Source organism: Pristis pectinata, chromosome 14 (genome assembly GCF_009764475.1).
Source record: "Pristis pectinata isolate sPriPec2 chromosome 14, sPriPec2.1.pri, whole genome shotgun sequence".
NCBI lineage: Eukaryota > Metazoa > Chordata > Chondrichthyes > Rhinopristiformes > Pristidae > Pristis > Pristis pectinata.
The window spans coordinates 40,761,403-40,787,771 of record NC_067418.1 but is presented as its reverse complement, the minus strand read 5'-3'; the positions used below and the strand labels follow the sequence as shown (position 1 = coordinate 40,787,771).

At 40.5% G+C, this 26,369-nt stretch overlaps 1 protein-coding gene across 1 annotated transcript in view; it reads right to left on the bottom strand.

Annotated features, from left to right (window-relative positions):
* The window catches only part of LOC127577998 (EF-hand calcium-binding domain-containing protein 4B-like), a 108,922-nt gene that overhangs the window by 40,510 nt on the left and 42,043 nt on the right, over nucleotides 1-26,369 (bottom strand). The window contains exons 3-7 of the mRNA XM_052029705.1: nucleotides 11,511-11,622; nucleotides 8,453-8,624; nucleotides 7,525-7,671; nucleotides 6,913-7,003; nucleotides 5,049-5,144 (exon numbers count right to left, since the gene is read on the bottom strand). Of these exons, the coding sequence (XP_051885665.1) occupies nucleotides 5,049-5,144; nucleotides 6,913-7,003; nucleotides 7,525-7,671; nucleotides 8,453-8,624; nucleotides 11,511-11,622 (618 nt within the window). The remainder of the gene's footprint in view (nucleotides 1-5,048; nucleotides 5,145-6,912; nucleotides 7,004-7,524; nucleotides 7,672-8,452; nucleotides 8,625-11,510; nucleotides 11,623-26,369) is intronic.

Below are 26,369 nucleotides of genomic sequence, written 5' to 3'. Positions count from 1 at the left end.
TTTATTATTACCATGTGAGTTTCATGTAAACAAGGAATTTCATTGCACCCTGGTGCATACAACAAGAAACTAATCGAATCTAACCTCTCAGCCTCCTTTGCTCCAGGGAAATCAGACCTATCCAATCTCTCCTGATAACTCAAGCCCTCCAATCCAGGTAACATCCTTGTGAACCTTTTCTGCACCTTTTCTAGCTTAATTACATACTTCCTATAGTAAGGCAAGTGAGTGCGTGGCTTGGGATGTGATGACTCAAGACTCTTGATGCCAATCTGAAAGCTCTTTGCCTACTTTGAGAGGACACGGACTAGGGATTCCCATAAGACAGTGGGGATGCTACAAGTAGCCTTTGAGAATATCCTTGAATCATTTCCTCTGTCCACTTGGCAAGCTCTTGCTGTGACAGAACAGAGAAAAGAACACTTGTTTCAGGAGCCTGGTGCTGGGCATATGAATAGTGCAGTCTAGCTAGTAGAGCAAACTGATTGCAATTAGGGCCTCAATGATGGGGAGGGGATGCTGATATTGTTCATTACTTATCCTACAAGTGGATTTTGTACACACAGGAATGGTGGTATCCCCCAGTACTTTGAAGTGCCTGCTATGGGTAGTCCAAGCCTCATAAGCAAACAAGAATGCAGGGATCAACGTTACCTAGTAGACAGTGAGCCTTGTGCTGGATTTGAAGTCTTGATCTTCAAGCACTCTTTGGTTAAAGGCAGTACTGGTGGACTTAATGGGATGGCGAATTTCATCATCAATGTCTGCCTTTGTTGAGAGTAGGCCCCAGAGATGGGTCTACAGACCCATTACTTCACTTCCTATTGTTGGGGGTGATGGGTCGGTAGAGGTCGTTAGTTTTGTGGAAGGTAAGTGCGAGGCCCATTCTCATATTCGCTTCAATGAACCAGTTGATAGTTCAACTTGGCTTCTGAATGAGTGTGTACATAAGCATGAACCAATCCTGATGCAAGATCTCAACCCAAAACGTTGGCTATTTCTTTGCCTCCAACAGATGCTGCTCGACCCACTGAGTTCCTCCAGCAGATTGTTTATCGTTCCAGATTCTAGCATGTGCACACTCATGTCTTCTATACACAAGCATTGCCTGTTGTTACTGAAGCTTCATGACTGAAGATATAAGATATTTATTTATTAGTCACATGTATTTCACTGTGTGTTTCAATGTACGTCTTTTTGCGTTACTGAGAACGTGCTGGGGGCAGCTCGCTAGTGTCACCACACTCCCGGCACCAACATAGCATGCTCACAATTTCCTAACCCGTACATCTTTGGAATGTGGGAGGAAACCAGAGCACCCAGAGGAAACCCACACAGATACAGGGAGAACTCCTTACAGGTTGGGGTGACCTTGGTTCTGAAGGTAACATAGATCGCCCTATAGATTAGTTCCACCCCTGAAAAGTTTGTTAGAGGTGATATGTAGGATCAGACCAAGAAAGATTGATAAAGATTTGTGGCTTTGAGGCAGCTCTGCATGACTCTGATCAGCACCGAGATTGGATCCGTTGCGGACCCCTGGTTAAGAACACGCTATGCGTGCCATCATGAAGTAGTACAAGGTGGAGTTGAGCTTCTGCACACCACCAAATTTGAGAAAGTTGATCCACAGTCCCTCTCAACTGACGGAGTCAATGACTATGAGTGTAATGACAAGGTATACTTCTGGATTAAATCCAATGCCCAGCAACAGAATGAATGCAAATTTGCATTCAAGGACCATAAACGTCAGCCGTGACTCATTTGATAACACATTCACCTTTGAATAAGGTTGTTTGTTTCAAGTCCACTTCAAAGATCCAAGCACAATTAGATTCCTGCTCCATTACGAGTTTGACAATATTGCTCTGTCACAGCTGCCACCTTTTGGAAAAGATGTTTTAATTGGGACTCCTTCAACAACATACTCTCTCACATCAAACATCCTAAAGATTCGAAGAAGAACAGGGGAAATTTCCCTTGTGTCCTATTGATAGTTATTCTTCAGTCAACATCACAAAATGAGATTATCTAGTCATTATCACGTTGCTCTTTGAGGGTTCGCTGTGCATAAATCGTTCAGCATGTTTCCTACATTGCGATCACCATTTCAAGAATACTCCATCAGTTATAAAGTGCTCTGGGGTGACGTGTCCATGGGAGACACTATACAATTGCAAATCGTTCTGAATTTCACATCTTGCAGCTCAGCACAATGTAGAAGTTACAGAAGTCAGCTGAGTAAACCTTTGGCTATTCCAGTGGAGTTCATGAAGTTGAGATGTTGCCTAACCAGATTATATATAAATAGACTTCACATTCTGCCCCGGGCAGGTTTTGTTGGTCAAGCACAAAACCCACAAGCAAGCTAAAACAGAGTTAAAAGAAATGCTTTTGTAGAGAGCTCATTGTTTAAACAGAATACCAAGCAAACCATAACTATGGTAAAGATTTGGTTCCCACTGTAATCTATTTAAGCAACACAATAGAAGAAAAAGGGAGAGGTGACACTAATCACGATAGATTCTCAGCTCTGTGTTTCCATTTGTTTACAATGGTGCTCATTCTAAAGGACGTAAGTTGTTATTTCCAAAAATATACTTTTTATATAAAAGTTTCAAATACATAACACACAGCATATTCATATGTCACCACTCAGTACACAGCAGTAAATGATTCGCATTCCCGACTAACTTCAAATTTGCTATTTACACAACTTCCATGACCAAACAATCTGAAGGTTTTTTGACACATAATCTGGGTCCTCTGTGGTAGGGTATTAAACTCTGGCCTTTCTCCACAGAGCCTTTGTGGCAACTGTGCCCAGCTTCAGTGAGTCCTTCGGTTTACAGTCCTGCACATGGAACATACCATGCAACAGTCAGCTGCGGACAGCTCCTTCACTGGAACACCAGCAAGTTACAGGCAGACCACAAGGTGCCTTTCCCTGGAAGCAGCTCAGGTAAGTTCTGCTGCACAGGAAAAGCGTATGGGTGACACACACCAAGAACAACTCGCAGCTCATGACCAGGTTCCCGCAATCGAGGATGCACATCAGTCTGTGAACTGACAGTGGGTCCAAACAGAAAGGAGTGACGTTGCCCATGAATAGAGAGGCTTTGACCGAACACCCCCACCTCCTGGGATCATCTCCACTGATAACCCCATCCTTCCTGACTGGCTCAGTAAAAAGCTCAACGCAACACACAAGCAAGACAAAAGAGCCCGATCTAAGTTGGGAAACTTTCCAATTCCCACCCACTAATTTAGATCATGCTTCTATTGTGCAGAATATCCAATTACGAACCTCCTTCACAAACCCCAGTATGGACAGTACATCCATCATGTATATGAGTGATGTTCTATCAAAGACCTTCTCTTGGTCCAAGTTGACTAAACAAGTATGTTCTCACTGAAATGCACCCAGGCAATTATATCCCAGAGTAGCATAGTTGACTGAGACCTCCCTCCTAGGGATGGTGCAAGTCTGATCCAGGTGAATAGCAGACTTGACTGGGGATGACCTCAGAGTCCTGTACTCCACAATAAGCAGCAAAATGGTTCACCAACTTCTGATCTCATCCTTCTGCCCTTTTATTTGATTGTTGATAATGAGGATGAAATATTTCCATTTATTCCATTTCACAGCAAATTTTTGCCGAGTGCAACTAAACGTTCTTGTTTTTTTTAAAAATCAGACCATTTTATTAGAGATAGTATCCAACTGCAGTTTTGAGTGAGTGACATTCCTGGCTATTTCACAGTAGGCTCAGAATTAGAAACATCTTCATTGCCATTTGTCTGGACAGCAGTTAAGGGGAAAGACCCTCCTGACACATTTTATGAACACAAGGCTAGAAACAGCAATGGTGATTGCAAAATGACCAGATTGTTTATAAAAAGCATCTGGTTCATAATTATTTTTTTTTGAAGGAAGGAAATCTGCTGCCCTTACACTATGGGGATTGCATGTGAATCCAGACTGATACAATGTGCTTGTCTCTGAAATGGCCTCACAGACCATTTAATTCGAGTAACAATTAGGAATGCATAATAAATGCTAACAATGCCAGTGGAAGCCATGCCACAGAAGGGAAAGAATAATCAACTAGATAGCTCAGGGAAGTTTCAGCCGGTTTAATGCTAGCAGAGCACTAATATTTGCATCGAGGAAAGGAAAAGAGAAAAAACAGCATTTCCATATGATCTGTACCAAACAAAAGCATGTGGATATTCTCTCAGGAGCAGCCCACTGTTCATCTTCCAAAAGTCATCCAAGTCTCCTGTTTAGGAGTGCGCTAATAGAGCCCAATGTGTAAGTGCACAGTTGGAAATAGTAATATCCTGCAGCAAAACTCAATTTCAATTCTTACGGGCATAGCCCCACAAGACTCTTTACACTTCTGTAAGAGGAACTGAGAAAGTTAAGAAAAGCTAGCCAGAAATAACTGGCCATTTTATTTCACATCATATCCAACAATAATTATTATTGAACTCCAAATCAGTACACCCTTGTGAAAACATACAAAAATAATGAAGACATTATGTACGTGCATAATAGGTGATCTTGCTTCACTTAATTTAAGTGCTGTAACTCTCTTACAAAAGCTTCCCTTCATTTCTCTGCATTCAACACATCATCCTTCACAATTTCTGCCACATCCCACTAGTCTCCACCATTGAACACATATTCCCCTCCCTTTTCAGCATTTTGCAAGGATTACTCCCCTTGTGACTCTCTTGTCCACTCCTCCATCCCTGCCTATCACTCCCTGCTGTATGGGAGTGGAGAGTGATGAGCTGGGACCTCTACAACAGGAGGTGCAAACCCTGCCTTTTCACCTCCAACAACCCAAACATTCATTCCAGGTGAAGCAGTGATTCACTTCTTCCAGTCTAGTGCGCTGCATTCAGTGTTCACAATGCGGCCTCCCCTACACTGGAGAAACCAAACACAGATTGGCTCATTGCTTTGTGGAGCACCTACACTCAGTCCCCAGGAGTGTAACCCTGATTGATAAATGGACCATCATGAAGCCACATCATACCTTCTTTTGCTGTAGAATGATATTTTCCAAGTCCTGCTCCTTACTCTTCAGTTCCCTTTCCAGCTGCTGGTTCCGTTCATTGTGCTTCCACACATCCTGCAGAAATAAAACGGCAAGAGCATTTATTTCTTGTTAGGTTTGACGTTTTCTTTGACAACACACAGTTGACTCAACCTTCTTATGACACACCCAACCTTCTGTTGGCTTCTCCTCTTTGGAAGACCCCAGCACTGTGCTTTATTTGACCTCGGCTCCTATCCTGTTATCCTCCTTAACAATCACTCCTGTGCTTTCTCCTATCCTCCAGCAAAAATTACCATTGGCTCAGCTGATGCCAGTAGAAACAGTGGCTTCTTATCCTCTCTTGTGATTGTCTCCTTTTTATTCCAAGATGGGTCATTACTTGCTTTACTTTTTTTTTGCTAAGGGAAAAAATTCAGGAAGCCAAGGAGAACATGCACTTCTTTGAATAGTACAATAAGCCCTTTACATTCAGCTGAGCGGTCAGGAAATGCTTTGGTTTAATGTCGTGTCTAATATTTAGCATCTCCCGCAGTGCAGCACTCCAATATCACTGTACTGAAGTGTGAGTGTGAATCAAATGCTCACTTCCAATTCTTCCTTATTCCTCGCAATAAATTTCTGCTGTTATTGATACGTAATTCTTAGTTCTGATAATCAGATTTAGAAAAATAACATTTATTTGCTTTTCTCTTCTCCTCTGAACAACTGAATATACCATGGGCATCTCATAACTACTCAAAAAAAGTGAGGAATTAAGTACCATCACCAGAGAATTAGTACTGGCAAACCAAGAGGGAGATGGCAGTGAAGTTCCCAGAACCTGATTGTTTGCATCCTAGGATCTTAAATCAAGTGTCTACAGAGGTAGTGGATGCATTGATTGTAAATTACTTCCAAAGATCTTTACTTTCTTGATGAGTATCAGAGGATTGAAAAACTGCCAAAAGATATCCTTATCCTTATTCAAATAGGATTGGGGGTGGGGGGGGGGAGGGGGAGGTGGAGATGGAGGGAGAGAAGGCAAAAAGCATATAATAGGCTGGTTAATCTAATGTTTATTATTAGAAAATTGTTAGAAGTAATTATCAAGGAAGTAATAACTAAATATTTGGAAAACCATCAAAGCAGAATCAGCATAACTTCATGAAGGGGATATCATGCTTGGCAAATTTATCAAAATTCTTTGAGGAAGCGTCAGTCAGCAGGGGACCAGTAGATGCAATACATTTGGATTTTCAAAAGGCTTACGAAAAGGTGCCACACAAGAGCTCGTGAAGCTGGCGGTAGTACGTTAACACCAATAAGAGGATTGGCTAACTAGCAGGAAACAGCAAGAAGGGATAAGGGTTTCCAACCTGCAACCAATGGGCTGCTGCAATGGGCAGTGAGGGACAGCAGCTGTTTACAATATACAGTACATCAGTGGGTTAGAGGAAGGAAGCAAATGTTCTATAGCTGGGTTTGCAGACAATTCAAAAGTAGGGGTGGGGGAGGCAAGCTATGAGGAGGATCTAAACAGTTTACGGAGAAGTATTGATAGACTGAGTGGGGAAGAAGTTTGCAGATGGAGTATTAGGTGGGAAAATGTGAAGTGGTTCACTTTGAAAAGAAGAATGATAAAACAAGGTTATTATTAATAAGGAGAAAGACTGCAGAACACTCAAAAGGGATTTGGGAGTTCTCATACATCAAACACAGAAAGCGAGCACACAGGAGCAGCAGCGGAAGTAATAAAATGCAGGCTCAAAGCCATAGCTTTGAGCAGTAATTAAATAAAAAGCAAAGATGGGGAGTGTTTGGATCAACCCCAAGTGCCCCAAAAATCAAATCAAGGAGTTACCTGACTCAATAACTTTTCTTTCTCTCTCTTAATCTGCTGCTCCATTTCCTCATACAGGCAACGTACCTCTCTGTCATGTTCACACTCTTTCCTGTAGTTAAAGAAAGGGAAGGGGCTTCAGACAACATATCAGAAACCTTACTGCAACAAAAATGGACTGAACCACTAATTCATCATGGAATAACATGCCCTCTCTTTTGAACAGGAACAATTGGGGAGGAAGAAAGAAAATATGCTATTTCCTTAATATGGGTAAAGCACAAAAAAGTGAAAAGCTTTAAGAGGCCTTTCAAGTTCCTGACACCTTTGCAGGAGATTGTATTTGGTTAATGCCTTCTCCCTTCCTCTCAAGGAATGTAATGGGTCAACACTTCTTTTAAATGTCAGCCTAGACAGTGAGTACTGGCCAATCACTAATGGGGCAAGAAGGCATTATATGCCCTAACTCAATCCTCCCCTCACATGCAAACATAAAAACTCACTTCCAGTGAGGATTGTCAGCTGGTGTTCAGGGACTGAGTCAGAGAGGGGAGTATAAAACAAAGGAAATACATTTCCTCAATTTTTGCCTGCGAGACATTACGCATTTACTAAAAATTTGCAAATGGTTACCGTTTCAGTGCATGTTCCATGGTCTCCTTCTCCTGTTGCATCTCCTGGATGTGTGTTGAAACCTTGGCTAAGAACTGTTCAAAGTTAGCCAGCAGCTCAGGCTTCCCTCTGCGGAGCCTGGCCCACAACTCCCTTACCTCACTTTGACTGAAGTGGGGGAAGAAAAGGAGAGATTAAAGGAAACATACCAGTTTGTTCATTAATGATGTAACATTAAAGTAATATAATTAATATCAGTGTTAGAAGTTCTGGATTTCACCACAGAATATTCCATCAGGCACTGTAATTTGAGTGATGCTGATAAAGGATTGATCGCTTATATTTAAGAGAGTGCTGTCCTGACCAAATTGATTAATGATAACATCACCTTATCTTTTGCATATGTGCTTTTCATTTTTTTTAGAAAGGCAGATCTGCTCTCTCGTGTTACTGCCTAATGAACTAAATACAATGTGAGTGGTCTTGTGATGGTTCATTTTGGTTAGAAGATGCAGGAAACGAGAATGACTAAAGTTGAATCAACTTTTAATGCCACCTACTCACTCCTTTTCAACCATAAAAACTGGTTTCAAGAAACCCATTATATAACCTGATTACTTATACTGACTCTCCTGGACCTGATTTTGCAGAAGCCTTGAATAAATACTAATTACTTTGAGTAAAATACCAGTCATTCCTCTCGAGGATGAAGGGTCAAAAGCCCTTTCTTTATCAAAATAATATGTTGTTACACATCAGCTCTGAATCTCCTTTATTATCTCAACTGCACTTTTGTTGAATCTCTGTACTATTTGAACTATGACAAAAATCAGATTCTAATGTCTTTTATTTTCTCTCTAGTGTTAAGCTCATTAAAATTTTTTACTCTAAATATTATTGGATACAAGAGATAAAATGAGCACTAGAACCACATTCATAAAGTACTTACTCCTCAAAGATCTGTGAAGCTCCAAGCTGCTCCATCATGAAACAAAATCGCTTCTCTTCCACATCTGCGACAATATCCAGGTCTTCCGACCAGCCAGATTCAAACGTTTCGTCGTGCTTGGATTTTTCTAGCCTCTCTGCTGTTGGCAACACCTTGATGCCAATGAACTTCCCTGAATATTCAAGGGACATACAAGAGATCAAAGCAAATCTTAAATTTGACAAGGCAAGTCCAAAGTTTAAACAAGCAGTGAAACTGCGTGCATTGGAGCTAGTGGATTAAAGAGAAAGAATGAGCAACAGGAATTGTGGTGGCATAATGGTTAAGTGGTGATTTAGTAGTTAAGTCACCAGATTTGTAAATGAGCGACCAAAATTCAAATCCCACAATGACAGCTGTGCAATTTAGATTCAATTAATATTCTGTAGTTCTTAAAAAGAGAAGCTGGTCTAGGTAATGGTTGTAACACTATTAGATTACTGTTAAAAACCTATCTGATCCACAAGGGAAATTTACCATCCTTACCTGATCTAGTTTACTTGTGACTCCAGCTCACAGTATTGCAATTGACTCTTAAATGTTCGATGCCCATAATCTCAAAATTAAATAAATAAATGCATAATTTAAGATTGGAAATGTCAGAGGACTGAGCTCAAAGATGTTGATCTTAAATAGTAGGAAAAGGAATTAACAATCTCAATCACCTCACTGCCAGAGACACCAGGTGAAGTTTAGATGCTTCAGTGGAGGAAATCAAAGAAAATAAACAAAGGGAACGTGAGTCACACCAGGTCACACAGCAGGCAATTAGTTGGAGATCACAGCCAAAACCCTCAGAGTAAAGGTGTTGCCTAACCAGCTGGTGAAAAAGCACCACAGAGGAATCAGGGCAAGAACATTTTAAGATCATCGCAGTCCTTCTGAAGGTTGTTGGATGGGGGTGTGAAAGACATAATTCTGCACACTTGTTAAAAGAGGTCTTATCTATGCACTCTTGAGTTAACATCAGAAGCTCGTAACTTGAGCTAATCTGCAAAAACAGGTACCATTCTGAGAAAATACAACACTTGGATAGTTTGCACAGATGAAGTGGCCAATTCCCCAACCATCGTCTTCAGCCCTATTTTATTCCACTGGCTTCTCTTTCCTGTAACTTGCAGATATCCAAGATAGTAAGATGATGAGTCAGAAATTCCTCTGCCCTTGGATACATGTGCTGAAGTGATGCCAGATAGGGATGCAATTATGTCAGGCCTTGGTGAGATGGCATCTGGAATATTGTTGTCCAGTCTCCCGTCACAACAAAGGATATACTTGTAATAGAGAGAGAGGTGCAACAGCTCACCAAATCGATTCCTGGGCTGCTGGGTTTGTGCTCTAAGAGATTAAGATTACTGGGCCTATACTCCTCCGAGTTAGAAGAATGAGAGGTAGTCTCATTAAAACACACAGAACTGTCACAGGGTTTGAAGTGTAGATGCAACGATGATATTTACCCTGGCTTGGGCGTTCTGGAACCAGAGTCCCAAAGTAAGGGGTCAGCCATTCAGAACGGAGATGAGAAGAAACTTTGTCACTCGGTTGGTGGGGGTGGGGGGGGTGGCGGGGTGGTAGAGAATCTTTGAAATTCATTCCCCAACAGGACAGTGGAGGCTCAGTTATATTCAAGGTATTCAAGGGATCAACAGGCTTCTGGCTATGAGGATTGTGCAGGAAGGTGGCACTGAGGTGGAAGGTTGGCATTGATCTTATTGCACGGCAGAGCAGGCATGAGGGGCTGAATGGCCCACTCCTGCTTCCATTTCTTATGCAAGTTTGCAAAAGTAACAATTCCATCGGTAATTTTTAATTACAACACTTGTCATATTTAATCACTGTGCCTTCACCTCTGGACAGCAACCTACCCTTTTCTACTAATTAGCTTTAGCAGGTTTATCATCAAGCTTTCAGTCCAGCATTGTAGGAGGTCAGTTATATTGCAGAGCAGAAAAAGCCTTTGGATTTTCCCCCCTAACAACCTGAATGCATCACTGGCTTCTTCACTCATTTCACATCATATTTTGCTTCCTCTGAACAAGGAGATAAAATCATCGTCCGTGACAACAGCCCACTTCAGCTTCTTGCAGAAGACTATTGAAAGTTTAACCGTGTGCACCAATTTCACAACTAATTAGCATTGTATCCATTCTGAGTGGCATTGGAGAGATAAAAGGAAAACAGGAATTAATTCAGAGTTGTCAGTGTTGCCAATGGTTTCTGGCAACAGCAGGGCGATCATTGGGCAACGTGTCCTATTCAAAGTACACCCACAATTTCAACACAGGATTCTTTAATTATAACCATGTGGGAGTTGAAAGGATATTTCCAATTAAAAGAAGAATTGATTTGGAACTAAGTTGTTCTACATATACTACTTTTGCTTTCATTTAAACTGGAGAGTAGACCTGCCTTTTGTAGCAGAAACAAAGGTACAGATGGCTGCTATTCTATTCATCTCTTTCTACCTCCTTAAATTCACAACTTTCTTACAATAAACTATGATGTCTCTGCTGAGGTATGAGCCCCTGTATTATACAGGCATTATTTAAAGGGGGCCCAATTCCCTGGTCTCTCCCCTTGGTCTTATGTCATTCACCAATTCAAATATTTCCCCCAGACTTCCTCAGAAGTATTTAGCTCAAACAATATCTGCTGCAAAAAATTCTATGGAAAGAAAATCTCTCAATCCCTATCCTCACTTTCTTGCTGATCATTTAAAATCAACGACCTTTTGTCATTGAGCTCTAGCAGTGTGCCCTAGAGAGAGTTTACTAAAACAGATACTAACATTATACCCTAGACTTTTGAGCTCTGGACACCCATGGCTCATGCAATTCATAAAATAGTCTTCAGAATTTACCACAGAGGGAAAAGTATGGGACAGAGAGAGAGGATGAGTAAGTCATTCCATTTACCTTCCCTCCACATATATTGATTTTACCACCACTATTGCAAACCCCCAATCCCACCACACCATTGTCGATAAAGGCCATTGCAGATGCTTAAACTTGATACATACCAAGGCCCATGCTGAATTCTACTGGTGTTAAATAGCCATTCTTATCCTGGTCCAAGCTGTTGAAGACATCTTCCAATTGCTCTGGAGTCAGGGGTAACTCATTCTGCAATCTCTATAACAAAGTATGAAACAATGTCAAGGATGGGCATTAGATGTAATGAGGTTGTCCAGCAAATCACAAATAAACAAGGGAAAAATCAACTGCATCAAAATGAGTTACATTGCAAGAAAAACTGAGTTACTGCAAGAAAATATTGGAGTCAGAATTTCCACCTTTCCTTGATTTCAAATGTTTTTTTATTCCTGACTGGCACTCCAAATAGCAATTAGACTCCAAATGACCCTCTGCGCTGTTTAATGCACAGCCATTAAGCCTTGTGCCTCTGAAAGAGTTGCAGTTTCTATGCAACTGCTTCAAGAGGCTGGTCATAGCACACATTAACTCTGGCCTCCCAGACAACCTCAACCCACTGCAATTTGCCTACCGCTGAAACAGGTCTACAGCGGACGTCATCGCCCTGGCCCTACACTCATCTCTGGAGCATCTGGACAGTAGAGACACCTATGTTGAACTACTGTTTATTGACTACAGCTCCACCTTCAATACTATAATTCCAAACAAACTCAACACCACCACTTGCAGCTGGATCCTTGACTTCCTGACCAACAGACCGCAATCAGTGAGGACAGGCAGCAACACCTCCAGCACGATTATTCTCAACACTGGTGCCCCACATGGCTGCATCCTCAGCCCTCTACTCTACTCCCTATACACTCATGACTGTGTAGCCATATTTTGCTCTAACTCCATCTACGAGTTTGCAGATGATACCATCGTAGTGGGCCGTATCTCAAATAACGATGAGTCAGAGTACTTGAAGAAGATAGAGAGCTTAGTGACATGGTGTCATGATGATAACCTTTCCCTCAATGTCAACAAATCAAAAGAACTGGTCATTGACTTCAGGAAGGGGGGTGGTACACATGCTCCTGTCTACATCAACCTTACTGAAGTCGAGAGGTTTGAGAGCTTCAAGTTCCTAGGAGTAAACATCACAAAAAGCCTGTCCTGGTCCAACCACAGACATCTCTACTTCCTCAAGAGGCTAAAGAAATTCACATTTCCTCTTTGACACTCACCAATTTTTATTGATGAACCGTAGAAAGCATCCTATCTGGATGAATCACGGCTTGGTATAGAAACTGCTCTGCCTGGGGACCACAAGAAACTGCAGAGAGTTGTGGACACAGCCCAGCGCGTCACAGAAACCAGCCTCCCCTCCATGGACTCTGTCTACACTTCTCGATGCCTTGGTAAAGCAGCCAACATAATCAAAGACCCCACCCACCCCAGACATTCTCTCTTCTCCCATCGGGCAGAAGATACAAAGCCTGATAGCATGTACCACCAGTCTCAAGGACAGCTTTGATCCTGCTGTTATAAGACTATTGAATGGTTCCCTAGTATAATAAGATGGACTCTTGACCTCACAGTCTACCTCGTTATGACCTTGCACCTTATTGTCTACCTGCACTGCAATTTCCTGATAGTTGTGACATTTTACTTTGCATTCTGTATTGTTTTACCTTGTACTACCTCAAGGCACTTTGTAATGAATTGACGTGTTTGAATGGTATGCAAGACAAGTTTTTCCACTGTATCTCTGTACCAGTGAAAATAATAAACTAATTCCAAATAACACCATGTATATTACGTGACCACAGTCCTTACAGAGCAACAGCAACATCTTCATCTGATTTTACCTTGAATGAGTACAATGTACTGAAATCTGGTCATCTGGTGGTATCATTCCTTTCAAAATAGGCACATGAGCACCCAGAGAACATGCTTCGTACTTAAGAAAGATGTCGGCAGTTGAAAGTTTTACAAGTTCGGACTTACATATTCAGGCTCAGACTGAAAACCTACTAGTAAAAATGTTTGCTTTTCTCTGTTAACTTTAAAATGATCAGCAATATCCCGGCTATTGACATTTGCATGAATACAAACCTAGAAAATCTCTTCCATTTTCCACACAGAATAGAGAAGATGAAAGAATTCCTAAAACAAGTCTACTAATCTGTGGGCATTCTAGATCAATGGGTGAGCATCAGCAGCACAGCATCAATAAATTGGCTGCTTAGAAACATGGAACTACAGCGGAAACAAGCAAATAACAACCATAAATTACCTATCAGTTGCAGGTCATAATTTCTATAAAATATAAAGTAATGTATAAATAATGACAGACGACAATGTAATTGTGAACTTCTCAGAGCAAGGCAGTAAATTTAACTACTGAATTAAAGAAATTGCAGCACTTTCTTTATCCCCATTACATTTGTACCTTGATATTTTCCATATTCTTTTCTGCCCTTCCATTTTGAGACACAATTAACCATTCTTAGCCATTCTTCACATGGGACAACACATTGCAAGCTGGTCACGAGGATAGGAGGAGGGAGGCGTGCGTTAAGGGAGTTCTAATGGCCGAGCTTAATCCCTCCTTCATCTACTTTCCCCACAAGCCACTTGTTGCAACCATAATAAGCAGTGCAGAATGGGCAGCCTCACTCTTTCCCTATACTTTGATCACTGAATCCTCCATCACCACATGTGCCAAGAAAGGTATCCAGGGCTTGGACCTGCCCTCCTCCTGGTGTCCATAGCTCACCACAACACCAGATTCTTTATTAGAGTACTGAGATGACAAAGGTTATATTTACCACTTGGAAGAATGAGGTCTGAGCCAATTACAAGTGGTTTAACTGGAATATATTGGTAATAAGCATCACAGTAGAAGATAACATATGCCTGTGACATTGTGTGAATGGACCTAAAGAACAATAGAGTTTCTGGTAACATCAGTAAAGAGGTTACACATTATATGATATATAGGGGATAACATGAGACTAGTGACTAAAGTTTCAATGCCATAGCATTATACAGGAATTAGTCATTCAGTCCTTGAGACAACTCTTAGAAACAGCCATATAATTAATTGCACCCCACTGATCTTTCCTGTTTTGCAAATATTTTTTCTTTTGTCAAATTCCTATTTGAAAGTTCCTATTGAATTCTGCTTCCACCATAATTTCAGGAAGTGCTTTCAAGATCTTAATGACTTACTGTGCAAACATGAATTCTCCATTCTCCCTTTTTATGTCAATTATCTTAAGTCTGTATCCTTCAGTTCTTGCCCCCTCCTGCTAGAGGTAATGTAACAAAAGGGCTCAGATAGTCGGGGAGATCTCTACCTTAAACTGTTCATTTCCAACTTTTCAATTTGTTCATAAAACGTCTAATTACATTTTGAGTAACATTTGTCAGGGCTCAGGTCCACAATATGTAACGAGATTGGAAATTAACCATTTTCAATATGTACAAGAATTGGAAATTCCAATTAGTATCGCAGTTAACATACTGGAATTTAATTTTACATTTGCTTACATTTTGTCAGGGAAGGTTTACTGTTTGTAGCTAACATGGGAGTGAAAAATTAAGTCCTCTTCAAGAAGAGGAAACTATTCCACTTAATTTTCTCATAAGGTTTCTGCTCTAACTGCATCTCTCTATTTTACTGCCAACCTACTTTATCTTTATTATCAAATAACAACTATTTGAACATGGACTCCACATTGAACAGCATACCCAAATTTATTCTCTTGGTAAGACATCAAATTCTTCCAGACATAGACACCTGAACTCTTCTATGTAAATAGGCTGTATTACAAATGACCACTACCCAAACCATCTGGAAGGAGATTACCATTTACCTATTTTATCATTCTGATATTAGGTGAGCTGATCTCTTATACTATTCTCTCCCAGTCAGCTCAAAACTGTATTGTGATCCTTGCTGTCTAATTATCAGGAAGCAAACCTACCTCAGGATACTTTCACACTGGTGTCTCTGTACGTCCGTATTCAGACAAGGATTTGTGCCATCATTAATTCACGTTAATCATCAGTAAACTTAAAAATGCACTTTCCTACCTGTTAAACCAGTGATTAACTGCATTATTTTTTGTCACTACACGACTTCCTATTACAGTGGTACTAAATGTCATTGATGCAGTAAACCAAAACGATTATACTGTAACATATCGCCTGAAAGAACAGATCACTTCATGTTCAATTACCTTAGTGCATACAAATTCATGAATTATATCTGATACGAAGCAGCATTGATTCAAACAGAGAATCTGATTACTAACTAGACATCGAACAATACAAGTGTCCCCCGAACCAACTCAACATCAAATTCATGTGCAATATAACTGAATTAAAAAAGAACAAGTTCCATGCTAAGTGTTTTGCAAAATTGTCAGAGGGAAGGACCAGACTCCCTGTGGTAAAACTGTTGTTTATTGTTGTAAATTCATTTTCATAGGCCAGGAGTTGATAGAGCTTAATATAGCTGGACTTCAACAAATCTCTTAAACTACTTGATTTATTTTTTTAAAATTCCCTTTGGACCATTAGCTTGTAACCTCTCACTCCAACTGCCTGTATTCCTCTAACATCCAATGCACACCCCAAACGTTTCAGGTTGGCTCCTGATTACCCTTTCAAGTTTAGCATCTTCAGTCACTCTCAAAAGTAGGGCTTGTGACTCCTTACAAATTGGGAACATATTTTTACTCCACACTATCAAATCAAACGTTAATGTGACATTACCTCCAAGTTCCTCTCCCAAGCTACACGTGATCCTGATTTGAATAGATGAATCTGTTTATTTGTAAACAATGGACTGGAACTCCAGATTTATGGTACCGTAGAAGCCCTTTTACAAGCAATGTAGTAGTTCAAGTGAAGGCCACCACATTCTTCCCAAAGCAATGAGAAATGAGAGATAAATAGACCTCAGCCAATGTTCCCTGTTTCCCAAGATGGAATCATGAAAAATAATAGCGTGAGCCTAGAATGATAATAACAAGACCTCTTGTTGAATATATTGGATTCAGTAATTTTAAATGTGCTGATAGATAAGCATTCTACTAAGCAGAGTTCAACCTAAAGTGATTGAATTTATATTCAGTGCAAGGATATGAATTTCACTGTAAATTAATCTTCTTCACGTTACTCCTCATAACATCAACAATAATAATATATTTTAATATAACCCTAATGTCTTCTTACAAGTTAGTTCTTGCTGCAATGGCTTGGCACTAACTTTAGGAGAAATGTATTCCCTACTTGACGTTCATTCAAGCTGCTGCTTTCAGCATTTTTATTAGGGATCTGGGCAGCAAAGTTATAGCCAGAGAGCCATAAGTAAGTGTCTTTCCTTGGTGTTTACTTGACTCATGTCCCAATCAGCATGCCTGATGGGGGATGATCTTGCAATCCTCCTACCCGTCAAACTTGCCTCTCCCACTGCAGATGCTGTGGACCCTGCCAATGGATCCACTATCACAGACTCTCTCCATTCCTTATGACCATAGTCCTTGCCCTTTATGGGTTTAACGCGGAGGACATTAGCAACATCATAGCCTCCGAAACTATATCCACACCAACTCAATGTGAACATTGAAGAACTTCCAGGTTTGAATATTATAATACCCACGAGCCCAGGCCAGAGAGACGAGTAATGCGCATCCAAGTTCACTTTACCTCCTTACTTGGCTATCCTGATGTAATCCTGGATGGCTTTCCTGATTCAACCCTTCACGAGGTCATCTGAAGCTCAGCTGCTGGACTCCTAGTCTCCAGGTTTGTGCTTGCTGACCCACTCCGGCTCCCATTTAAGTAACACCTGAAGCCTAACATCATCATTGTTCACAAATCCTTTCATGGGCTCCTCCCTCCCCATCTCCAAGTTATCTATGTCTCCAGTTCCAGCCTCTTCAGCATTCCCAAATTTAAATACATCACTGTTACCAGCTGTGTCTGGAACAGCCAAGGCTCCAACCTTTGGACTTCTCTTCCGACACCCCTCCATCTCTCCACCTTCTTTCCTCCTCAAGGATGCACCTGAATACCTCCTACCTCTGACTAAGGTTACAGTCAGCTAACCTAACATGCCCTTCATTAGCTGTGATAGATTTTATTTGATAACACTCCTTTGTAAACCCTTGGGACATCTTACCATATTAGAGGTGCTATGTATAAATAATAAAAAAAAATCGCTATTGTTGCCATCCTCATCTCAACATACCTGGCAAGCAGAATGTCATTAGGGGAGATTCCTCCTTTTGTGAAGGAGACATCAACCTTTTGCCACTTAGAGAGACTCAAGTGCATTCATTGCATTAGGGATTTCTTTACATTGACAGTTCCCAGTTGAAAGTTCCAAGTGTTTTGTGCAATACAATTCTCTATGGTCTACCCCATTTAAGCTATAGCCAGGATTTAGCCTCTCTCCTCTTTGAAATTCTTATTACAAGAACTACATTATGAGGTAGTATAATTTTTCATTTCAACTGTGTTATATATCTATAAGAAGACTATTGAATGGTTCTCTTAAACAATGAGATGGACTACGCCCTCACGATCTACCTTGTTGTGACCTTGCACCTTATTGCACTGCACTTCCTCTGTAGTTGTGACACTTTACTCTGTACTGTTATTGTTTTTACCTGTACTACCTCAATGCACTCTGTACTGACTCAATGTAACTGCACTGTGTAATGAATTGACCTGTATGATCGGTGTGCAAGACAAGTTTTTCACTGTACCTCGGTACAAGTGACAATAATAAACCGATACCAATACATAGGAGCAGGGGTAGGCCATTCAGCCCCTCAAACCTGCTGCCATTCAGTGTGACTGTGGCTTATCCTCCCCAGGTCTCAACTCCTCTTCTGTGCCAATTTCTCACTGCCCTCAATTCCTCGATCTTTCAAAAAACTATCTACTTTCTTGTTAACTAGCCTCAATGATCAAGTCTCCACAATTAGCTGGGTTGGAAAATTCCAGAGATTCACCACCCTCTGCATGAAGTAGCTCCTAGGCACCTCTGTTTTAAATGAGCAACCCCTAGTCTACGTCCCTTTGTTCAAGGTTCTCCAACTAGTGAAAACATCTATTCTGTCATGCCCCCTAATAATCTTATATGTTTTATTAAAATCGCCGCTCATTCTTCCAAACTCCAAAAAAAAACAGATCTAATTTCTTTAGCCACTCGCGGTAGGACAAGCCTCTCATCCCAGAATTAGCCAATTAAGGTTTCTTTTGGAATGCCTCCAGTGCCAGTATATTCTTTCTTAAATAAGGTTGACTAAAATTGTGCACAGCACTCCAGTTATGACCTTACCAGTACCCTGTATAACTGTAACGAAACCACCCTATTTCTACACTCCAACTATTGTAATAAAGGCTAATATACCTTCTGGCTTCCAAACCAGTTGCTTCCCCTGCCTGCTAACCTTTTGCAATTCATGCACAAGAATGCCCAGAGCTTTCTGTACTTTGCTTATCTCCATTCAGATAATAATCTGCCTTTAGGTTCTTCTTACCAAAGTACATAACCTCATACTTCCCCTCATTAAACTCCACTTGCCAAGTTTTAGCTCTTACTCAGCCTATCTACATCCAGCTGCAGAGGCACAATATCCTCCTCTTAACAGACCCTCTGCTATTTTCCTGTCATCAAGAAATTTGGACGCTTTACATTCTGCACTGTCCTCCAGGTTGTTAATACAAATAAGTAGTAGTTGAGGGCCAAAAACTGATCCTGGGGGAGCTCTACTAGTTACGTCCTTCAGCCTGAGAATGACCCATTTACTCCAACTCTGTCTCCTATGCGATCAGCAATCTTCAATCCATGCTAACACACTTCCCCCGATACGGCGTGCTCTTATCGCGTCCACCAGCCTCTCACATGGCACCTTGTCAAATGTCTTCTGAAAATCAGAGTCCCGCCTATTGACTTTGCTTGTGCAATACATGGAAGAAAATGGCTACAAAATAGTTATTGAACGCTAGAATCCAAAAGCTGTATCACTATACTTAGTTTGAGCCCAACTTAGAAAGAAGACAGTTATTGATAACAGTTACATCTGTTAATACATCTAAAATAATACATCTGTTTTACATCTAAAATAACAGTTGTTCAGTTTAGGTTGGGCCGTGCCCTCTTCTCGATGCTGCCATTAGGCAGGAGGTCCAGGAGCCTGAAGACCCACACCTCAAGGTTCAACAACAGCTTCTTCCCCATTGCCATCAGGTTCCTGAACTGACCTGAAAACCCCTAATGCTACCTCCGGCTATGTTTTACTTTTCTCTCTCTCAATCTTGCGCTAGTGTTGTTATGTTTATTTTGCACACATGTATGTATAATTTATGCTAATTTAAGTTTATGTAAATTTGAGTTTGTCCTTGTCTTGGAATATACTGAGCTGCTGCTGCAAAAGACTCATTTTCATGGCATTTATATCCTGTGTACGTATGCCTATGTCAACAATAAACTTGAACTTGAAGGACATTAAATGTGACCTACCATCCTGTTCCAGAGAGGTTAGTCCAAAATTCATTAAACACACAGTACTGCTCGCTACTCCTGCTTGCTAACTGCATTGCCTACCGCACATTATTGCCTGATACTCTCTATCTGCAATATATTTTACTCCCAGTTGCTCATGATCCAATGCCATTGCTATCTAGTTTGCAGTGCCTGCTATCAGTTCCATGTTGTCCACTTTCCATGCCCCTGTTGATTCTTTCTTACCTTTGTTGGGGCCTTCTTAAGCCAATATATGCCTTCATAAAGCACTGATCCTACAACTCTAATTGTGATGTCTCAATGTGACTGTTGCAGAAACCCAGAAACCCACACCAAAGGTGTCATAGTCAGAAGTTGCAGCCACCAGCAACAATGTTAAAACAGCCCATGGCTCAAAAGAGTCCTGTTGACTTTGATTACCCAGGTTAACCTACAGCCCTCTGGCACACCTAGCTTACACTTAATAATTCAAAGTCACACTGCACTAAACATGTTCGAAAGATGCAATAACTTCCATTAAGAAATATCAATAAAACATCATTGTAAGTATTTAGGGCCATATGAATAAAAAATTCATAACACTTGAAGTGACTTTTACTTGAGAGTATAATGTTGCTGCAAGTAAGTTTTTCATTGCACCTGTGCACACGCATATGTGTGCATACAACAATAAACTCAGCTTTGACTTTGAGATAGCTAAATATAGGCAAATAATTAAATGAGGAAAACAGTAAGATCAAAGCATTAATAAATATCATTTCTGGAGACGCTGGGTGAAATAATTTACATGCAAATGCTAAGCCAAGTGAAAATACACGTGTCTGATCAAAGCTGTACTTTCCATTCAGTGACCTCTATTCACTAAATTCAGAACAGGACAATCTTTTCTCAGCCAGATAATTGATGGAGTGCATTACACAGTGCAGCTAATCTTTATGAATGTATAATACATTATTTCTGAATTAGTCTCATAAAGACATTTCAAATAGATAAATAATAAGTGGACAATTAAATCCCATAAAATAGATAGGTTTCTTGTCCTTCACTACCGCATAAACAGAAACAAAATAGTACTTCAAGTTCAATTTATCTGAACCTGCAATTTTGTTTAAATTCACTTTCAACTATATAAAACAAATACAAAGTAATCTGACTAGACATGATGTCATAGTTAACCCTAAAGTTACAATGGCAAGGAGGCAACATAGATTGATTTGCCTACCTGTAAATCAAAGTGCACTGACCTACAATGGAAAATGCATCCCCACAGGTATAGGACAAGCCATCCCTACTTACTCAGTAGGAAGTGGATGGACATGCAGTTTTGGGGCTTACCATTAGCTTCAATGTCCATGGATGAGAAAGCCTTGGGCTGAGTTAAACTTGCTGGAAAATGCAAGTATTGCTGTGTTTTATACGAGGATGGAAAGATCTTGAAATGCCTTCGATTTTCAAATACCTTACTAGCATTCAACATCTAGTCTCACATATAAAGAATAATCACATAATGCCTAATAGCATCCTATAATGACAGTAATACCTTAGGGGCAGGGTTGGACATAGAGAAATAAAGGTAATGTCTACATGTTAAACAAATGCAAAAAAGCAACAATTTAATTTATGGAAAATCTTTTACAGAGGATATTGTTGGGAATGTGCATACCAGCTAGATCAAGCATCTGCATTTTGGTGGCCCCAGGGAAATGTTAGTAACGTCGTTGAAAGGTCGCAACAAAACTGACACTATAAACCACTGAGGAATAATGATCCCTCTTCCTTCCACAGTGCCTCACCCCTACCTCCCCCACCCCCCAAAAAATATTAATGCATATATATTAGAGCCCATAGCATAGACCATTCAAGGTTTCACACAAGATACAGCAGGTTCAATAATGCTAGTCTTTGAGTGAACACCATTATATGATGTACATGTGACTAATAAATAAACACTTATCTTTTTTTTAAACACTTGCTATGAACAAAATTTGCTGTCAATTCCCTGCCTCTTGTAAAGGCCACTGTTACACAATAACAAAAATACAGACCTTATGACAATGTGCAAAGCTGTATGTTTGTTGAGATTAATGTTACCTTTTGGTTTAGATACCACCGTCAGTGATCCAAATGTTCTCCAAGCATACTACTTGTGGTTTCAGCACTCCAATTTGTTCCCAAACACATTGGCAATGCCAAATGGATATAGAACTGTAATGTTTCTCTAACCGTTGGACATCGTGTTTTCTTTTTATCCATGTGTGTGTGTTTATATTGAAATCCTAATAGACAGCAGAGTCATACGGCTTGCCTATTTCTCAATGTAACATTTCTGAGAGTCTGTTTTCACCAAACATTGAAGACTGAACAAGTCAATAGTTGGTATGCTGTTCAGTAAGCAAACTTCTATCTTCTTTTGGATGTTTACGGCATGTTTCAATGCAATCTTTAAAACATTATAAAGAACCTCAGTGATAAATAATTACGTATATTTGGCCAAATTGATAACCAGGATGAATCACTAAAGCATAATCACCTGTCATGTTGTAGCTTACATCAGAACACATAAAAAGAGTAGAACATTAAATCCTAGCCTGTTTTGCCATTCAATATGATCCTCAAAAAGGAAGCCACTTTCTTCCTAGATCACATATCTCTCAATTCCCATATAATCCATGGATTTCAGCCTTGAATATCCTCCATGACTGAGCGTTCACAGCCCCTCAGGGACAGAGAATTCTAAAAATTTAGTCTCAACTTAGTCTCTTATCCCAAAACTATGCTCACCATCACTAAGCTCTCCAGCCTAATTGACGGCCTCTCACATCTACTTCGTCAGTTCCTCTCAGATCTTATTTCTTTCAAATACAATCACCTCTCGTTCTTCTATACTCCTGCATGTATCATCCCATGCTGCCCAATGTCTCTTCCTCCCAGGAATTAATTTGGTTAATCTATCTGCACCACCTCCAAAGCAAGTGAATCCCTCCTTGAGTACAAGACTAAAACTTTTTGCTAACTCAGGGTGTTAAAAGATTTACAGCAAAGGCAGGGGTACACGGACATATCATAGATCAGCTAAAATCTCATAGAATCGGGGAGCATTATTGATGTAACCCACTACTATTCTTAAGTCCAAATTCCCTCATCTCCAAAAAAAATTGTAATTGTGTCCTTAAAAATGAATAAACTATTGTCTTCCTAACTCTATCTAGATTTTAACTTTCTCTGTTTCATGTACAAGAACACTCAAGCCCCTAATTGTGTACTTTGGGATTGATCCAAGATATATGCCAGTCTTGGAAGGTTCTTAGTAAAGAAAAGCTCAGACCTCCTACATGTTACACAAGAAACAGAGTCATTTAGCAGACATATCCTTTCAATGTAGCATTAAATTACTGGTGAAGCTGTGGTGATGACTTCCTATTGGCACTTGATAAAGTGGTTATTTTCCTTTATATGTGGAACTTTATTATCACTGCAACAAACAGAAGGAAAAGTTAAAATTAGCTGCCACAGAGCTTCAAGGTTAAGTGGCTCCAAAAGAGCAAGAAGACAGGGTGTACTAGAAATGATTAAAAAATACTCTACAAAACCTGGAGTATTCTTGCTTAGATATCTAGTTGTGAGCCAGCCCACCAAGGTTTACAGTGTTATAGATCATAGAGAGATACTGCGCAGAAACAGGCCATTCGGCCCATCGAGTCCATGCTGATTATAAAGTACCCCATTTATACTAATCAAATCCTATTTTTATTTTCGGCATATTCCTTTCAACTCGTCCCAAGTTCTAACACTTAACTACACATTAGGGGGAATGTACAGCGGCCAATTAACCTACTAACCTGCACGTCTTTGGGATGTGGGAGGAAACTCGAGCACCCAGAGGAAACCTGTGGGGTTACAGGGAGAACCTGCAAACTCCACACCAGAGGTTAGGATTGAACCGTGTCACTGGAGTCATGACCTGTGTCACTGTGCTGCCAGTGCTACAGAAGAAATAGAGGCAGCAGTAAGCCTTTTGGTCCCAATTGATCATTTACCTCAGTACCACTCTCCTGCACAAACTCAAATCCCGTGACTCCCTTCATATCTGCCTTGAAAAAACTCAGTGACTGAGCACCTGCAACTCTGTTGGGCAGAGAATCCACCCAGGAGCCACAACCCTCTGGATGAAGAAATTTCTCCTACTCTCTGTCCTGATCTCCTTCCTTTGAGACTGTGACGCCTAGTTCTAGCCACACCAGCCAGAGAAACCATCATCCCTGATCTACCCTCAAGTCCTATAAGATTTTTGAACATTTCAATGAGATCAACTCTCTTTAGTCAAAATAATGTCTCCTCATAGGAGATCTCCCTGTCCCGGGAATCAATTTGGTGAAACTTTATTGCACTCTCCTTATCCCGGTTATGTCCTTCCTTAGGTACGGATACCAGGCCAGTCTACAATATTCCAGGTGTAGACACATCTGGACCCTTGTTATGCAGCACCAAATGTACTTTAAACTGTAAAGCATTAAAGGAACAGACTCTGTTTGAAACTATAGATGAGATTTATGGGTGTAATCTAAAAATAGAAAGGATAATATATAATTGAGTTGCTCCCTTTCAGTAAGGTTTAATAACGACACTAAGACAAGGCAATGAGTCAGATGTCAGCATCTAAAGCAATTTTTAAATGAGTTTATAGAACAACTAATATACAAACTATAAATGAGCTGTAATAAAAAGGACCACCGGGTTAATATCCACTAATACAGTTTGCAAGACGTTGAAGGAAATACAAAGAAGCTGTTGGATTAGTACTGAGTAGTGAAGTTATACCTCTGTTAGGTAATGTGATGGGACTGAACCAATAACCCAAGGGAGGTGTTTGAATCCCACAGTGCCAAGTTGTGAAATGGAATTAAAAAATAAGGTCAATTCCAGGCTGATTGAGCAGAAAAGCCTCCTTTCTGCTATTCCAGGCTCACAGTATTTAAGTAAACTCTCAGCACTGGCTCAGAAGATCACGAGTCTAAACTCCTTTATTGGATAATGGAAGCTGACACTCCGAAGGGATTGCTGCTTTACTGCAGAAGCTGTTTATCAGACAGTACCACTAAACCTTATTGAGTGTGAACAGCTCAAATATGGGTGCTAAATGAAGGTCCTGCCAGCTTCACCACAGCTAAACCAAAGATTTAAGTAAGTTTTTAACCACCTATTTCTGCTTTTAGTTCTCTCATTGTGTTGCTGGCAAGTGGATCACCATCAGCTTTTCTGTATTCAGGATGATTTCAGGTTGCAATTCAGTTATTGTATTAATAGGAACCTTAATGCTTAAAAACATACGTAAAAGAGCTCAGTTCTATGCAATGAATCTCTCAGGTCTTGAAAATCATTCATTCTTTAATTACTTCTTAAACAGCAAACAATACATGATCTTTGGCACCATGCAAAATTCTCATTCAAGAATATCCTCAGTTCCCCTCGTCACATTTCCCTTCCTTCTTGCTCTGCCTAAGACAATGCCAAGCCTCCCTATATTTAGATTTCTCATTCCCGATTCCTCTGGAAAACATAAAACCTATAAATGAAATACCAATTGGGCTTGCAATATCTTGCCTGGACTCCAGTGGATCTGATGCTCAGCCAATGAATTAGATCAGAGTTCTGCAGTTCTACAGAGAATGGTTGTGGACAATTACACAGCTAGCGAGTGGAGGTGGCTCCAAATACATCCTCGACATCAGCAAAGGAAGGACCTAGTATGCAAGTGCTAGAGGCAAGGCTGAAGCATTTGCAACCATAGAACCAAAAGAACACTACAGCACAGAAAACAGGCTATTCGGCCCTTCTAGTCTGTGCCGAAACTTTATTCCGCTAGTCCCATTGACCTGCACCAAGTCCATAACCCTCCAGACCTCTCCCATCCATGTATTTATCCAATTTATTAAAAAAAAATTTTTTAATTTTATTTACAGCGTGGTAACAGGCCCTTCTGGCCCAATGAGTCCGTGCCACCCATTTTAAACCCAAATTAACCTACCCGTACGCCTTTGGAACATGGAAAGGAACCGGAGCACCCGGAGGAAACCCACACAGACACAGGGAGAACATACAAACTCCTTACAGACAGCGACGGGAATCGAAACCCAATTGCTGGCGCTGTAATAACGTCGCGCTAACCGCCACACTACCGTGCCACCTCCCTATAAAACTTAAGAGTGAGCCTGCATTTACCAAGTCAGATAGAAGCTCATTCCACACTCCCACCACTCTGAGTGAAAAAGCTCCCCCTAATGTTCCCCCTTTCACCCTAAAGCCATGTCCTCTCATACTTATCTCACCTAATCTAGGTGGAAAGAGCCTACTCGCATTTACTCTGTCTATACCCCTCATAATTTTGTAAACCTCTATCAAATCTCCCCTCATT